Source organism: Lissotriton vulgaris, chromosome 9, assembly GCF_964263255.1.
Source record: "Lissotriton vulgaris chromosome 9, aLisVul1.2, whole genome shotgun sequence".
NCBI lineage: Eukaryota > Metazoa > Chordata > Amphibia > Caudata > Salamandridae > Lissotriton > Lissotriton vulgaris.
Genome location: NC_141697.1, coordinates 599606928 through 599625064, shown reverse-complemented (window position 1 = coordinate 599625064; position 18137 = coordinate 599606928). Strand labels below are relative to the sequence as shown.

At 46.5% G+C, this 18137-nt stretch overlaps 1 protein-coding gene across 1 annotated transcript in view; it reads right to left on the bottom strand.

Moving 5' to 3' along the window:
• Positions 1-18137, bottom strand: part of LOC147691934 (uncharacterized) — a 407861-nt gene that overhangs the window by 262592 nt on the left and 127132 nt on the right. The window contains exon 11 of the mRNA XM_086939486.1: positions 11344-12263. Coding sequence (XP_086795612.1) covers positions 11344-12263 — 920 coding nt within the window. The remainder of the gene's footprint in view (positions 1-11343; positions 12264-18137) is intronic.

Here is an 18137-nt window from a genome sequence, read left to right as displayed (position 1 = left end):
GGGTTTACCGCTTTACTGTGATAACCTGATAGCATTGCTTTCCATAGCAAATCTATTTTATCGTTCGGTGAAACTTCGCCATTCATTTAAAGCCCTCCTGTACAGGGGAGTTATTTGATATGAATTATAATTTGATCTCTTATGAGATCAACGTTTAGATTTCCAAATGTACAAGTATATATTTTTTAAGCAGTTACACAGTCATCAATGGTATCTTCTCTGTCCAGCTTTCTGTTGAAGAAAGTATATTTATTGATTGCCAGACATGGTTGGAGAAAAATATGCATCAATACTCGCATCAAAACTTCTAAACTCACGGCCTTCCCCAGCGCCTCTTTCAACTTTAGGCATTTGCCTGTATAAATATTTGCCATTCTGGTCTCAGTTATCATAACTGTTTTCTGATGACTTCCACCATAACTGTTTAATGATGACATAACTTAGTCTTTAAATGCCTATACATTGTTCATTAAGTATTCCTTCCACTTCTTCTATGGCTTGCATGGTTATACAGGAATAGAAAGAAAGCATGCGGGAGTGTTAAAGTCTTATTTTGCTGAATGGCGATATAGAAAATAAATAGGAAAATACAAGATTAGTCCTTTCTTTACCATAAGAGCTTGTCCTGGGGCACTTCACAGCACTGTAAAAGCTCTCTCAAGGGTTAGTAAATCTGATTCAAATAACCAATGTCTATCATAAGCGACATAGCAATAATGTTGAACACATCACTATTTGTCCAAATTAAATCCCTGGAGTCTGCAATTGCATTGTCATTATTACTTTTTTGGTTGTTTTTTTAAAGGAGTGTGTGACTATACTATTATGAGTTTATGATGTGTGTAATATGTATATCTATGAAATGTAAGGGTGTTATAATGTTTTAATTGTTGAGTACATGATGTTTTAAAGACTGTGGTATTAAATGGACATTACTTGACTTGCACGTTCAGTAGTAGCTCTCCTGAATAAAAAAAAGAAACGGAGATGTGAGATTTGCTTTTGCAAACCTGTGAGGTTCTGCTGAAGCACAGTGAGGCCCCGTGCATTGGTGTGGCTCAACTATGTTCTGCCATTAATGGCACGGAAACAGCGCCTGCACAGTAACAAATATTTCTACTTCTAATCATGCAGAAAAAGAAAATGCGGAAGTGACTACACAAGAATGGCATTTAAAGTAAGGTGGATATCTTTTCTTAGAGTCTAAAGCCCGAATTAAATGCTGTATTTCCTACCAACCCTCTCTACTTAAATTACAGCTCAGAATTGAAAATAAAATCATTGCTTTCGAAGCTGACCCAATACTACAACCACAGTTATGACGCGACTTTGTCTAAGTATATTTGACAGCACTGCTGCCCAACTCACCCGCTCTGAGGCCTAAACTGGCTAGCGATGCAGATGCGCCAGGACTCATTCGTGCAGCTTTATCCAACAAACACACCAGCTTCTTGCTTTATAGAAACAAAATTTTATCTACTGGACGTTACGTATCCCGTTCAGGCTTTCCCTGTCATTGAGCTGCGCCCAAACAAGGCTGCGAGACTCCTGTGAAATGGTGAGCACCACCACCACCCGGCCTGTACACTGCGTCACGAAACACTGGCCTGTCGCTGCTTTAATGTGTCAATTTACGATATTTCAGGGGCGTGACCAGAGGTTTTTAGTGTGGGTGTATGGAAAGTGGAGGTGTGTGTGCGTCCAGCTGCCAGCAGTGAAGCAGATGCTCTGGAGATGTAGGGCCTTTGTGGAGTGGGAGATCTTGCTTTACATGTCCCGCGAACGCACGTTTCTAATTTTTAAAGCAATACCCATTAGACAGCTCTGGGTGTCCGCAGTCTTCCAGGAAGTGACAAGAACGAAGGGTAAACAATAAGGAAGCAATTATTTTTTTGTTCCGGGTCAGCAGAGGCAGAGTCTTATGAAAAACAACGGAAATGCCGTTAATATAGGGGCAACGCAGAAACCAAATATTGCAAAGGGGCTAGTATGCTGTGTCTGTTTCATCAGACAAACTCATTCGTTTCGTATCCATTACATTTATAACCGCTGCTCTTCCGAAAATGATATCTTCACTTCCGTGTTGGACGGTATACCTTATATCACTTCCTGTCTTATCCAAAATGGCGACGCGCATGAAGAAGTTGGCGATTCTGTAGTGTGTGCCTGGTGGTAAAGCAGTTTCTATATTTCTGCAGAGGAACGTACTGGTGATGCGGCTGGTTAAATCGCATTTAGGGGCATTGTACTATGAGTGTGACACTGGGGTTGTATAACCCAGGGCAGGCGCATGTTCTGCTGAGTGTCCACTCGTGCCCCTTTGTTTGTTCACTTAGCAAAATTGGGTTTTCTTCTGAAGCAGTTGCACAAACCGCACACAGCAGCATCTCGACTCCGGCACAGACAAAAGGCCTGCAATGTATTAAAATAGGTCTCCTCGTAGAGAGGTTATCAACATTCACACATGTTAATCAAAACTTGTCGTGTAAGGTGTTAAACACTTTGGAATACAACCCCCCCCCCCCCCTAGTCCTGGCGGCGGGGATAGCAGATAGCATTCCACCCTTCACCCTTCTAGAGGGAGAAGACATGTAGTTACTGCTTTCCCCGGTTAAAGTTTTGCCATCTCTCCTAATTAGTTTCCGGTTAGTAGACTGAGTTAGGTCTTGCGCATATTATGTCAAGTGACACGTGATACATGATTTCACCTACCTACTAAGTTCACGTGGTCGCTAGTGAGCCAGAAGGGGGTTAAATGCTGGAACGCTAGCCTCGTTCTTTACGATTACAGTATTTGTATATATCAACACATTTGTGTTCTCTCTATATATTGATATTAGCATTAAAACTAAGTATACCATGAAAACGAGAAGAGGAGAAAGTTTATTGCTTGAAACGAGAGCATAATACCTACATTTATTAATTATAGTAAAAAGGATCTAGTTGGTGAAATGTGCTAGAGATATATTCTCAATAGCAACAAGAGAGAGCACAATTATTACTATAAATGCAATTTTAAGTAAATACATTACCTAGATATATTTCAGCTTGACCTAGAGACATATTAATTGCTTAGATTGAGAATGTGACAAAGCTTAATTTAAATTGCATTTCCCCAGTGTAACTCATTATTTAATCCGCAGTTAAATGTATTGAGTGAAAAAATCCAATATACTTCCTTTTTTTTGCGGATTCTTGTACTCTCAGGTTCTTTAGAATAGTTTATCTTTTCTAGTATACGCCATTTCATATCTTCTGGTTTATGTTTAAAATCCAGATAGTGTTTCACTACTGGTGCAAGAATTTTTGAAGTACGAATGGCTGAGCGATGTTCTGTCATTCTAATACCTTCAGGTCGAGTTCACGCTATATAAAACTACAAAAAATAATAATAATAGAGCTATTGCGGATCACTGTTGTGGAAGATGGAAAGAGAGTAAAAGTCCATAAAAGAGCAGTCCATCGCCATGTTCGTGCCAGAATACCATGTGCTATACATGTAGCTCCCTTTTATTTAAACCACAACATTAGAACAAAAGCACTGTGAGTTAGCTTTCAAGCAGGGGCCTCTGTGGTCAGGAAATGTTTGTACTACGCCATAGTCGTGCAGCTTCTGAACTTTATCTCCCTGTCGTCAGGCCCACAATATATAACATTTAATGAAAACCGGTGCAGCGTACGTCCGGCGAATCTCTAGCATCATTTCCTATCGTAAACTTGCCAGCCATCTCTGGGGGCCATTCCTCCCCCTTCCTGTGGCACTGCGTCAGGTAGTAATGACGCGCCGGTCGGTAGCCTTAAAGTGACACACATCCCGGTGGTTAAAGTATAATCCATGCGTATTACCTGCTCGCTTCTTCCTGAAGCCGGCGTTTCTCCACTGTCGTCTGCCGCTGGGAGCGTCTGAGTTAAGGTTTCTCTGGCGGCCTACAGAGGTGGCCGTGGGTTCAAGTTAGTCACCTGCTGAGAGGGCTTAATTACACCAACGACCCCTCCCTCTACCTGCCAGCGACCCCCCCACGGCTAAGCCGGCAGCATTCCTACCATCCTCCCAAAATGTGACCGTCCCTTCAGAAATACTGCACATTCCGAACACATCTTGCTGCACCAGAGACAAGCCTGAGAAATAATGTGAGAGCCTTAGCACGAGTCGAGACTGCAAAAATACTCTTGTACATTTCTCAACGTGCTCCGGTTCCACTGTAGTCTTGTCTGCTTTGTCTTTCTTCCTCTTTACTTCTCTTGCTATCTTTATGTTTCTCCCTCTTTTACTCACTCTTCTCCATCTACAATATTCCCATTTGCTATGTTTTTCTCTCCCCCGTCTGTCTCGCAAGCTTACTTTCGCTCGTGCTCCCTGTGTCCCGCTCTCTTATTATTTCTTTTTGTTCCTCTTGCTTTGTTTCTTCTTCTTTCTGCCACTCCTCTCTCACCTGTGCCCTGTGCTCAATAACTGGATGCGCAAGGTCACCGGTCTGAGCCAGAGAAATAAGTGAGCAGGCAGAGCCCTGCTGCGGTGCCTGTCTGAAAGTGCATGGCCTGAGTCTCTGCACACCCATCCTTTCCTTCATGTGACGCTAGTAACAGGTAATGGAGCCAAGGGGTCTCTCTGGTCATACACCAACGACACCCAACTACAAAAGGGTGTGCTGGGGGGCAGGACAATCCGACCAGCTCGCTGGAGGTTTCACAAAGCGTCCTCGAGGCACTGCGTTCATCTCACTTGTGCCTAAGGTCAGAGTAACTGCCTTCAAAAAGTAACGAGCTTCTGTCCTAATCCAATAATCTAATCAGAATATTCTATCCTGACTGTCTTGCATAGGGGTCTCAGACGCTATTTCAAGTCATGCTTGTTGTCTCCATAGCACCTTCGCTGCCCTCTATTCTGTCTCGCAGCGCTTGGCAGACACAAGAGGGAGTGGAAAGAAGGCCACCAGAGTAACAGAGAAAAGGGATAGAAGGTACAGTGACGAGGGAGGAAAGGATATTGTATCACACAAACGCACACACACACACCCTCCTTCTATCGTTCCTAAGGCCACTTTAAACTGCTGTCGGTGAACAGAGGGGATAGTATACGCATGGGCACTGAGAGCAGGAGTGGCAATGGAGGATAGAACCAGCAGTGAACATGAAGGTATGTAGTACTTTAGCAAGGATAAAATGAACTAAGATATTTGAACAAGTAATATTTTTAAGAAAGAAAGGAAATTCCGAAAAAGGAAGACTTGGGAAGTATGCCCCCCATCCTAAATCGCATTCGTTTTTTGGCCACAGTTCTTTTGGTGGTGCAGATGGTGACAAAGCCCAGTTTTCTTGTCTTTTCCCTTCCACCACCCTCCCAGTCCAGAAGGAGGGGTGTGAGGGCATCTTTTCTTCATTCCTCCCACCTTCTGGGTCCAACTGGGACAGGAAGCAAGCCCGGGCACCAAAATAACAAGCATCGATCTCTTAGCTTTATGGGGCCATGTGTTTCTAATTAGCGTGGAACACATGGCCCCATAAAGATAAGAAAGTGCTTTGCGACAGCAGCAAAGCAGGCGACCCAGTCCGGTTCGGAGGCGAAAGGGCGCCCACAAAACCCTCCTTTCTAATGGCAGGCCACCGTTTAGCATAAACGGTGACGCCAGCCAATGGAAATGAGGGGCAGGGCTTAAAGCCCTTTTCTGAAATCCCTCTCACACAAAATGTCTCGCCAACGAGCAGCGCATGCGAGACCTAAAAACATTTCACATATAACACATACTACATATCCCATGATACTTTGCTCTTAACCACCAATCATGGCGAAGTAGTCCTTATAAGTACAGATAGCACTATCTTGAGCCTTTTTCTTTGCTCAGAACAGCGATAGCAATTCGAACGACAACCAACAGTATCTGCAGGGAAAACTTCAGCATGCATCTTCTAGTTGCGAGCAGCAGCTCAACCAGCAATAGGACCATGAAGTGCCAACCCAAGAGACAAGAGCGGAAAGTGTTCAATCCATTTTCTGATTGAAAACTACAAAATAAATAAGGCACCATAATATCTATATACCAAAGAGGGCAAAAGACGCGTAGGGTAAAAATTGAAAGAAAAACAATCAAAATCATGACCTTTCAAATCAATGACTGATATTCCTGGGAGGCATACTCCTCTCCTCTGTGTCCTCAATAGAAATGAAAATTTGTGACACGAATGCTAGCAATTATTTTATTCTATTTCAGGACCGAAAGCTCTGATCATGCTTGTTTAAAGCTTATTAAATACCACAGAGGCAATATCTCCCACTGGTTTGTAATAAAATTGCTTTAAAGTAGAGTCAGATGACCAATCGTCCGATCTCAACACGTCTTGGATAGTGGGTCCTAACATAAAGGATTTTGAGGCCTTAGCACCCCGGACAGAATGAGCTTCAAAGACTTTAGTTTCTATACCAGCTTCTGACATCACAGACTTTAATCACCGGGCTAAAGTGGTAGAAGGCACCGGCTTAAAAGGTTTTTGTAAAGCAATCATCAACTGACCAGATGTATAATTTCTCAAAGCACGCATACATTCTTCAAAAACGTTCAATCATTTTATGACACATAGTTTATCATTATTGGAAAATGCATGATACTCAATACACCTTGAAAACGTTTTTGTCCTGCCAGTATTGTAGTTAGAGAGTCGCAGACATCTCGATTCTGAAGTAGGTTCATTGTGTTACAAGAGGTACTGCGCAGCAGTCATAACAGGACCTCAGCAGCGCAACTGCCAACAAGAACACACTTGTCATTAGAGCATAGGATTCAGTGCACACTGAATGTTCTAACTACGGATGCTGGTGGGATCAGGCATCCGCCATGGAGAACCATTACATTATCTTCTCCTCCCAGAAGTTTAACTTAAATAAAACTGAAATACCAACTGCTAAACAGGATAAAAAGTGAAAGAAAATAAAATAAACTAAGGAAAATGTACAAAGGATGATCCAATCTTAGAAGAATAAGCAATAGAAATGTAAGTAACAAAAACTGATAAACATACAATAAATGTCATCAATGGAATCTCAGTGGAACATTGCAATGTCGCTTGCTCCTGCGAAGAACTGAGCAGTTATACTTTCTCCTAGAAACTGTAACAGGGCGATCATTCTTGACAGAATCAGCATGACACCCATCAACATCAACACTGCAGTCAGACACCTGCTCATTCTTCAACTTTACCAACCTGGCAATGTTTCATCAGTTCTTATAATTAACCCTAATTGCATAGCCACACACCTTGACCACGATAAGAGGATCAGAAAATTTGATTCGTCCATTTGGCGAGTGGATCGGAATTTTGCTGCGCACCACATCACCCACACAGATTTCAATAGACACAGCTTTCTTCCTCTCATCAAAATAGTTTTTCTGCTGTTCCTGAGCCTTGTTAACAAAGGGCCAACAAGATCAACGCCAATTTTTTACCTCGGTCTACTCGGGAATTCAACAGGTTGCATGGGAGGGGTCTTCACCTTGAAGCCTTTATCCTCACAGCTGCAAACCACACATTTGTCAACAAGCTCATCAACACCAGTGTCCATTTGTGGACACCAAAACACCTCTCTCAATCTGCGTTTGGTAAGGGTTTTTCCTAAATGCCCTTCATGCGCACCATTAAGCAAACTGTCCTTAAACTTTCAGGAGATACCAATCTCTCTCCCCGTAAAAGAATACCATCTTCAACAGTGAGTTCTTGAGAAACTTTTACAAAAGTTTGAAATTGAAAAGTAACATTCTTTTCTTTAGGCCATCCTTTTTTGACAAAATTTATGACCTGTACAAGAACGACATCTCCAGCCAACTATCTCCATTCAGATTCACTCACAGCACAAGTTTGTTTCTGCTCCCCTCAGTACCCTGGAGGCATAAAAATTAAGATGGCAAAAATGAACTCCATATGGGTGCACGTGCCTGCACGTCTGTTTAAACAAGCACTGTGTTGAAGGTGTGCGCATCACCGCGCTGCGAGTCAATTGCATTAAGCCAACCATGTCCAGCTAGCGTTGCCAACCAAGTCGTCGTTTTCACTGCATCACTGGGTAAGTAGTGTATTGCTGTAACACTCAAGTGTTAAACAAAAGTCACTTGCCTGAATAGATCAGTGAAAAGCGTGATGTCGTTAGTCTCAGTAAACTGCTGCATCTGCCAATCATGCTTGCCAATCAATGTAAATGGCCGACACATACTGCACGCAGCCCCTGCTTGAAATGGCCACTAGGGAGCATGCGCAACGGCCCCTGTGGAGTATGAGCAACAATGGAGACACTTCTCAACGAAAGTTACTTGAAAATGGGAAACTCCTGGAAACCTCTCATCTCCTCTGACGCATGATCGGCATCCTCCATCTATTCCTCATGGAATTCGCTCCTAGGCTGTTCCGACAAGGTTGCTGGTAAGAAACCTTTAAAAATTCCGCTCCTCTACCAGAGAAGCTGCGTGGGTTCTTAAGTACCTCCTGTAGCTCGTCGCCATCATAATTGTAGTGAGAGTCGCAGACATCTCGATTCAGAAGTAGGTTTATTGTGTTACAAGAGGTACTGTGCAGCAGCCATAACAGGACCAGAGCAGCGTAACTGACAACAAGAACACACTCGGCATTAGAACATAGAATTCAATCCACACCGAAGGTTCTAACTACAGATGCTGGTGGGACCAGGCATCCGCCATGGAGAACCATTACACAGTAATTGTAATTGTAAAGGAAGTTCCTTCAGGAGTAAATACCCTACATGCAATGTCCAGAACTCTCACATCTGAAGTTCTTCTACATGTGGAGATACATAAAAGTATAGCCAATTTTGCCAACAACTGTTTCCTAGACAATTGGTCATTGTCTGGCCATCTTTCAAAAAGGTTTAATATTAAAAAGTCATGTCTCATTGAAAGGAATACTTCGGCCTGGGAGGATTAGTAACCCTTATACCTTTTAGAAGTTTACAGATGACAGGGCATTCCCACAGGCTTCCCATTAACGTGCACATGCCCTGCCTAAATAGCAGTACGAAAAGTGTTCATTTACCTTTATGATCAACTCCCAGTTGCCTTCTGAGACAGGAAGACAACCACGGGAACCACGTGCCATTCGAGGCACCAATCCATCCAGCATCTCCTGGCTGAAGAGTACCTCTTCCTGGTAGTAGGGGTCCAGGCTTGTTCGATGAACTCTGAAGCTGCATCCAAAATGCCTGGCAAACTCCACTATTGCTGGAAAGCTGCCATACCATCAGGGATAATTGCTACGACGTTATCATCAGATGGAGTTCCACTTGAGGGCCTCAGAGCATCATCTGAGACCATGGAAGGGGAAGATCGCAAGTCCACTCCAGGAGAACCTGGATCCAGGGTTGCGCTATCCACACAGGGGTGATAAGCACTATTTCTGCTACCTTTCGTTTGATCTGAGTTGCTACCCTGGGCATCACTGTGAACGGGGGAAAAGCATAAATCAGGGACTTTGACCAATCCTGAGAAAAATCATCCATCACCTTCACTAATGGATCTGGCCTCCAGCTGAAAAATTCCTCCAATTGGTGGTTTAGTCTGGAGGCAAAGAGGTCTACTTTGCAGGGACCCCAAACAGTCTGTATCACTCTGATTAGATGAGGATGGAGCCAGCAATTACTGTAATCTATCAGGTACCTGGAATTCTAATCCGCTACTGCATTGGATTGACCCAGAATGTTTTCCGTTATCACATATCTTGTGACTTAAGCAATAGTGCCAAAAGTCCTTGGCTATTTAGACCATGAGTGACAATCTTGTGCCCCCCGACTTGTTGGTATACCTCACCGCAGATATGTTGTCCATCCTGAAAAGGATGCAACAAGACAGTTTCTTGGGGAAAGAGTCTGGTTGGCAAAGGACCCTGCCAGAGCTCCATGCAATTGATATGGAGGTCTAACTCTTGGAGAGACAACCTGCCGCCTGTTGAGAAATCTCCACAACGCATTCCCCAACCCCATCGGCTGTGTCCGAATCTATCACCACTTCCGGCTGAGGTCCGAGGATGGCTCTGCCATTCCATGCATCTACATGTCCCAGCTACCATCTGAGCTCCTCTCACATTCTCCGTGTGAAGTACCTGATCCGTGTAATCGAAACCCTTCTGTAAGTTTTGGAATTTTATTCTGCAGAGGGCCCTGTAGTTTAGAGGCCCCAGGAAGACAGCCTGAATCGAGGAAGCTAGCAGACCGACCAGGAGGGCAATCGTCCGCGGAAAAGGACCGATTTTATCTCCTCTTTTATGTCCCTCAACTTGGCTTTGGGGAGCTTCAGCTGAGCTAACTGTGAGTCGATCACAAACCCCAGAAATTCTATGGTCTGGGAAGTAGAGCGGTCCGTTCTCGTCCTGTTGATGACAAAATCCCAAGGCCTGTAAGAGCGACACCATCATATGTAGATGCTGTAGATGCAGAGAGACTAATTCCTGGGAGTACGCCATGATCAGGAGGTCATCTAAGTAAATGATCAAGCGTACTCCCTTCTTTCTGAGTTGTGCTGTCACAGGTTTCATCATCTTGGTGAACCACCACAGACCAGAAGAAAGCCCGAAAGGAAGGAAAAAATATTCCAGGTGCCTGTCTCTCGATCTGAACTGTAGTCACCGCCAGTTTGGGGGAAAGATGGGAATGGACGGATAGGCATCTTTGAGGTCCAAACGGACCATTGAGTCTCCTTTCTGCAACAAGTCTGCCAGAAGATGGATGCCTTCCATCTTGAAATGTGTGTATGTAATGTAGTAGTTCAGCTTCCTCAGATTCAGAACCAACCTGCGTCCACCCTCTCATTTTTGTACTAAAAAGATGTTGGTGCAGAAACCTGCTGGATTAGGGTCATAATATGCCACCGCTAGCTTCTGCAGCAGGTCTTCTAGTTCGACATCTATAAAAGTTGACTCTTGTTGGGAAAAATGTAAGTGTTGAGGGGACCCCATTTGCAGTGGTATTTGATAAAACTCTAGCCGGAACCCCTGGATGGTTTGTAATACCCATGCATACTGAGTCAAAAGACTTGACCCGCCCAATTGAACCTCTGAGGCACCGATAACCCTTACCTGTGGAATTATTAAACTGGAATCCCCTTCTGGAATCACCTCTGTGAAAGAGGCATCAGTAGAATTGCTGTCTGGCCAGGAAGAAGGTACCCCCTCTCGTAGAGTCTTGCCAGTCTCCGCAACCACGTCCGTAAGCTCCCCTGGGAGGGCCTTGGTAGTAGAAGCAGCCTGGCAACCGGCCACTGCCTCGTGTGGCCCGCTAAAAAACGGCCAGCTTGGAACACCTTCTTGAGGTTGGATTGTGCTTTATCTAGAAACCTAAATGTATTCGCATACTTGGAAATGTCCTTAACAAATTTGTCTCCAAAGAGTTGCCCTTCAGCGAAGGGGCCGGCGTTGGCTGAAGCAAGTTCTGTCAAGTTTGTGTCCATGCGCATCAGAAGAGACTTCCGTCTCTCAGAAGACATAACACAATTGGCGTTACCCAGCAGGCAAATAGCCCGCTGGGTCCATCCTGCCAAGATAGCAGGGTCAATAGGGGAACCGGTTTCCTTGGCCATAGGGGCCATTTCCAGAATGTTTGCAAGTGGCCCGGTGAGATCTAACATGTTATCCTGGCTTCTGCACCAGGTGTGGTTGATGCCCTTCTTCAGGTCTTTAGCAAACTTTTTTAGGAGAGTCAAAATACTAGGGTTAATCTCAGGAATTTCTGCAACCTTCTTGGGGAGGTCTGGTCTTGGACATTCCTCCCTGAGATGATTGCAAACTTCCTTTTCAAACCCCTTACGTAAGTTATCGTGTAAGTAATCTGACACCACCGGAGTGGGGGCCCAGTCAGACAACCGTGAGTGGACAATGTCCTCTGGGTTAAAGTTGAAGGGGTTAGAAAGGGATTGCAAAGGGACTGGAGGATTGGCAGAAGCAGACTTTTTGGTCTTCTTGCGTTTGGGGGTATTATTGTGATCAGAATAAGTGGATTCCGCAGACGCAGAATCTGTATCAGTGTCGTCTTTACGCTTGGACTGCGTCCCTTTGGAGGTGGAAGGAACAGAACAATAGCCATGATCCCCAAGAGAACCATGGGGAAGGTTGGACAAGGCGACAGCATGAGGCCACTCAGCTGACTTGGCTTTGGCCTTCCGAAACTGATAAGCATTATCTTCCACAGATTTTGGCGCCGCCTGCTGGTCATACCCATGCCATTTGGCAAAGCACTCCAGTTTGGCCGTAATGGGCTTCACGGCGTCCGCCAAAGCCTGATTAACAGTTAGAGGTACAGCATTCTCCTTTCCCCTGTGGCAGACTGCAGCACTGAAGCATTCAGGGCGTCAACGAAAGTATACTCCAAATGGCACCCTTGACCCTCCTTATAATAGGATTCATACTCCTCCTCAAAAGGCACCCAGTCGGTCATGGTGTAAATATTAAGAATATAGCCAAGTCTATCCCCAAGAATATTAGGAGGGGGGAGCCAACCCCAAGTGCCGAGGGATTATCAATGAAAAACAGGCTCCTCAGCAACTGTTGTAATCTAAATTATTGCAGCCTACCTGAATATATAGGAATCGTGGGCGCCAGGAGAGCTAATCTGATGAGCGTGCACTCTGCTTGTAAAGTTGGGCAAAATGCCCTATCATTGCAGCCCTAGCAGGCGACCAGACTGAGCTGTGTAGAGTTTTAAAACCAGCGTGGTGCTGAGCATTAGAAGAATGCATCAGAGGACGAGGCGAAAGCGGACTGCATGCACCCCAACTCGAGCCCAAAAGGAGCCCAATAGGGTTACGCGCATCCAAGGGTCTATAACTTGGGCCCTTGTATCAGGGAAGGCACCGAGGCATTGAATGCAGCCATGCGGAGCCGCAAGAAAGTTTGGAATGACAAAACACGTGTAAAGGAAAACTGGGGAATTATTTCCCGCAAAGGCGCGCATGTTCTCCCGGTCGTGAGGATGGGACTGGGCAGAGAGAGTAACGCCGCGGGGGCGCCAAGCGGGACAACAGTACTACTAATAATAAAGAACTGCAAAGAATCATAAAGAATGTCTACCAATAGCACAACCTGTATGAAACACAATGCACGTGGGAAAAGACAGAGACACTTATCTTGATTGCCAAGCAGCACAAAAAGAGGTTCGCAAGATGGTGTTATCTGTACTGGACTAATGGGCCATGATTGATGGTTAAGAGGAAAGTATCATGGGATATGTAGTATGTGTTATATGTGAAACGTTTTTTAATTTTTTCATTGGCTGCTGTTATTTTGCAGTAAAACAAGAGAAGTATAATCAGAACCTCTGATTCTGAAATACAATAAACTCTGTGACCTAAGCTCATGGGCTTTACAAACTTGTTCCTCATACTGTGCAGAGATGGGCGTTAAAAAGGTGGGGCGCAATGCAATGGCCTCTGTACAGGGGCAAGTGCGTAGTGTATGAAACTGTCTGCGCAAAGCCCTAAAGCAACCTGTTCTGTCATGCCAGCTTATATGCTGGTGAATTATTCTTAATGATCATTAGTTTAATAAAAAGGAAATAAAGAGGATGCTACTTTCAAAATTGCAGCCATCTTCTTTAAATCATAAATGGCTGAAACTTTCATTACATGTCTTTTCATAGCATCTTGGCTGTTGTATTTGCCTCACTGTATTCAGTTGGGGCAACAAAGATAGTCCAGGAGTTTGACAAAATGCCTTTCCACAATCGCATGCTGACAATCGGGTCAATATCAATTCCTTGTCCCAGCTCTCATTTCTTTCTTTACCTATATCTCGTTTCCCTTTATCCCATTCTTCATTCTATGCTTAGCTGTCCGTTTCTTTTTTTCCCGTCTTTTGTTGCCTCTCTCTGAACTCCTCTTTCCTTTTGCCCTTCCTCCCTTCTTCCTTTGTTCCTTTTCATAACCTTTCTGTCACATCTTTTCCTCACCCATCCCACTCCTTCTGCCCCATTCTTCATTATCTTGCTCGCTCTTTGACCCTTTTTTTCTTCTATTCTTTCAGATTTCCTCTCCTACTCTCTACCTCCAAACCCCTCACTTAGTCTACTCATTCTCCACCACCTCATCCTCATTTTTCACATCAAACAGTTCTCTCCCTTCCACTCTTCTATCTTCTTCCACAGTGCTTTATTTGTAAAAGAATAAGGGCCAGCGCCCAAAGTTTTGCTATTACCTGTCAGCAGAGCTGAAAACCAAGGTTGCATAGTCTTTATCCTGCCTCAAGTTTCTTTCATCCATCCCCAGACAAGTAGCTACCCATCACACTTTCAGGTTCTTTTTCATCCCTAGTTTCTTCCTTTGACATTTTTTTCCGTCTTTCACTTCCTCTGTCTTTTGTTTATCCATCTTTCGCTTCCTCTGCCCTTTCCTCTTTTGTATGTTCCTGTCTCCTGCTCTGTTTCAAAATTTGGTCCCCAAGAATGAGTGTCACTGGGCCCCTCATGCAATCACCGGCTGCAATTAATCACTGGTTCCAACCCATCTTTTAGTTACTTGTAAAACTCTTCATTCCTATGTGCTTCTTAGATTTTTTCCACCTCACCCCTTTATTTAACTCTCATCCTCTCTCTCAACATATCACTTTTAAAACCAGCCAAAAGTTATCCCCCTATCCCATGTTTCCTGAAGAGCAATTATATCATATGATTTTATGAAGTTCAACCAAATTGGGTCATCTCTTTTAGATCTAAGACCCGCAATATTCCAGCTGATAATTCTACAATTGAGGGGGATTTCAACTCCTATATCACCTATGACATGACCATTAGAGCATGGATCGAGTATGCAATCTTCCTTCGCCGTCAGTCAATCGTTCATATCCATCTGGGTAAGTGGGAGACATCTGTTTGAGATCAATCAATCAATCAGGAGTTTGTTAAAGCGCAACTACTCACCCGTAAGGGTCTCAAGGCGCTAGGGGTGGGGGGGGGGGGTGCAGATTCCATTCCATCAAGGAGGGGGTCTGTCGAAGAGCCACGTTTTGAGGTTTCTTGCGAAGATGGGGAACGATGTTGTCTGTCTGAGGTGGAGCGGAAGGGCGTTCCATGCTTTGGCCGCGAGGAAGGAGAAGGAGCGGCCTCCCGATCTGGTCTTTCTGGTGCGGGGGACCTCGGCGTAGGAGAGCTGGGCTGATCGTAGGGTCCTTTGGGGTACGTGGAATTTGAGCCGGCTGTTCAGGTATGCTGGTCCGGTGCCGTGGAGGGCTTTGTGTGCGTGGGTGAGCATCTTAAAGGTGATTCTCGCCTCGATGGGGAGCCAGTGGAGTGTTCGCAGGTGCTGGGAGATGTGGCAGTGTTTTGGCAGGTTGAGGACTAGTCTTGCGGCGGAGTTCTGGATGTTCTGTAGCTTGCGGATGAGGTTTTTGTTTATTCCGGCGTAGAGTGCGTTGCCGTAGTCGAGTCTGCTGGTGACCAGGGCGTGAGTGACTGTCTTTCGGTGTTCGAGGGGGATCCATTTGAAGGTCTTACGAAGGAGGCGGAGGGTGTGGAAGCAGGAAGAGGAGACAGAGTTGATCTGGCGGTCCATTTTGAGCTCGGAGTCCAGGATGATTCCCAGGTTCCGTGCGTGGTCTGTGGGGGTTGGCGGGTTTCTGAGGGCGGTGGGCCACCAAGTGTCGCTCTAGGCGTCGGGGTTTGGGCCCATGATGAGTACTTCTGTTTTGTTGGTGTTTAGTTGTAGGCAGCTGTTTTTCATCCATTTGGTGACGGCTTCCATGCCTTCTCGAAAGTTGCGTCTGGCGGTGTTGGGCTCGTTGGATAGGGAGAGGATGAGCTGGGTGTCGTCTGCGTATGACACGATGTTGAGTCCGTAGGTTCTGACGATGGGGGCAAGTGGAGCCATGTAGACGTTGAAGAGCGTCGTGCTGAGGGAGGAGCCCTGGGGGACTCCGCAGGTGGTAGGTGTGGGGTCTGAGATGAAAGGGGGGAGTCTGACCCGTTGCGTCCTGCCGGAGAGGAAGGAGCAGATCCAGTCGAGGGCCTTGTCCTGGATTCCTGCGTCGTAGAGTCTGCGTATTAGGGTGCGGTGGGAGACTGTGTCGAACGCCGCTGATAGGTCTAGGAGGATGAGGGCTACTGTTTCTCCTTTGTCCAGTAGGGTGCGGATGTCGTCTGTTGCGGCGAGGAGGGCGGTTTCCGTACTGTGGTTTCTTCTGAAGCCGGATTGGGAGGAGTCGAGGTGGTTGTGTTCTTCAATGAATGTGGCGAGTTGGCTGTTGATGGCTTTCTCGATGACTTTCGCTGGGAAAGGGAGCAGGGAGATGGGTCTGTAGTTTTTGAGGTCGGTGGGGTCCGCTGAGGGTTTCTTCAGGAGGGGGTTGACCTCGGCGTGTTTCCAGTCGTCGGGGAACGAGGCGGTTGATGGTGTGGCAAAGCATGGGTGCGATGGTGTCAGCGGCTCTGTTGAAGATGTGGTGGGGGCAGGGGTCCGTGGGGGCCCCTGAGTGGATTGACTTCATTGTCTTCAGTGTGTCTTTGGTGGCGAGGGCTGTCCAGTCATCAATCGCTGGTTTCCGGGTGTCGGGGGTGGTTGGTGAGGGTTCAGTGTGTTGGTTGTCTTCGTCGAAGTTGTCATAGATGCTCTTGATTTTGTGGTGGAAAAAGGTGCTGAGTTTGTCGCAGAGGTCTTGTGAGGAAGGAATGTCGGTAGACTCGCTGGTGGGTTGGGCGAACTCCTTGGAAGATGCTGAAGAGTTCCTTGCTGTTGTGTGCGTGGGTGGAGATTCTGTCTTCAATCGCTTTTTTCCTCGTTTCTCTGATGAGTTGATGGGGAGCGTTGGTGGCGGCTCTGAAGTTGTTGTGGGCTTCTGTGGATTTGGTGTTTCTCCAGGCCTTTTCGAGGCGGCGGCATGTTCGCCTGGACTCTCGAAGTTCGGTGGTAAACCATCTGGCTTTCTTGGCACGGGTATTATTGTTTTTCTTGAGGGGGGCTATGGTGTTGGTGCTGTCCGAGATCCATCTATGCTGGGTTCGGGCTGCGGTGTTGGGGTCGTCGTTTTCAGCGATGGTTGGGGTGGAGTTGTTGAGTGAGGAGAAGAGCTGGTAGTCGGTGATTTTGGTCCAGTTTCTTTGTGGAAGCAGGTGCTGGTGTCTGTGGATGGTGGGTGTTCTGAAGGTGAAGTGGACGCAACGATGGTCGGTCCATGGGAGTTCGGTGGTGTGGCTGAAGGTGATGGAGTTTCCTGTAGTGAAGAGGGGGTCGAGGGTGTGTCCTGCTGAGTGCGTGGGCTCGGTCACGATCTGGCAGAGTCCAATGTTGTGGAGGTTGTCCAGGAGGCATGTGGTGTTGGGGTCCAGTTGATTGTCGAGGTGGAAGTTGAGGTCTCTCAGCAGGTTGTAGTTGGTGGATGCGATGGCCTGCGGGGAGATAATGTCCGTGATGGAGTTGGCAAAGGGTCCGCGGGGTCCAGGGGGTCGGTAGATCAGGGTTCCTCGGAGGGCGGCAGTGGGGCTGGCCAGTATCTTGAAGTGAAGGTGTTCCATCAGTTCTGTGGACTCGTCAGGGAGTGTGCTCAGGCGGAGGCTGGATTTGTGGACGATGGCGATTCCTCCTCCTGGGTGGGTGGTGCGGTCCTTCCTGTAGATCTTGTATCCATGGGGGATGGCGATGGCGATGTCCGGTCCTGAGGTGGCATTGGTCCAGGTTTCGGTGAAGAATGCTATGTCCGGGGTGGTGCTGTCGAGGAGGTCCCAGATTTCTGTGGCGTGTTTGTGGAGGGATCGGACGTTGAGGAGGATGCATTGCAGGGTCTTCGGTTCGGTTGTGTTCTTGTGGGCGGGTTGTGCTGGATCCGTGTTCTTGGCGGTGCTGCAGGTGTGCCGGCAGCGGTGACAGCTGAAGGGTCCATGGGTGTCGGCTGGTGATGCTAGCTTGCAGTTGTTGTTGCAGCCTGGGTTGAGTGCGTGGAGTGCTGCTGGATCGTAGCGTTGGCGGGGCGGAGGTCCAGGGGTCCTGGTGCTGGTCGCGGACGGGCACAGACATGCTTGTAGTCGTCGTAGGTGTTTGGCAGGGATTCCTGTGTAGATTGCGTTGCCGTAGTCCAGTCTGCTGTTGACGAGGGCTTGGGTCACCCCTCTTCTTGCTTTGGTCGGGATCCATTTGTAGATCCTGCGGAGCATGCAGAGGGTGTTGAAGCAG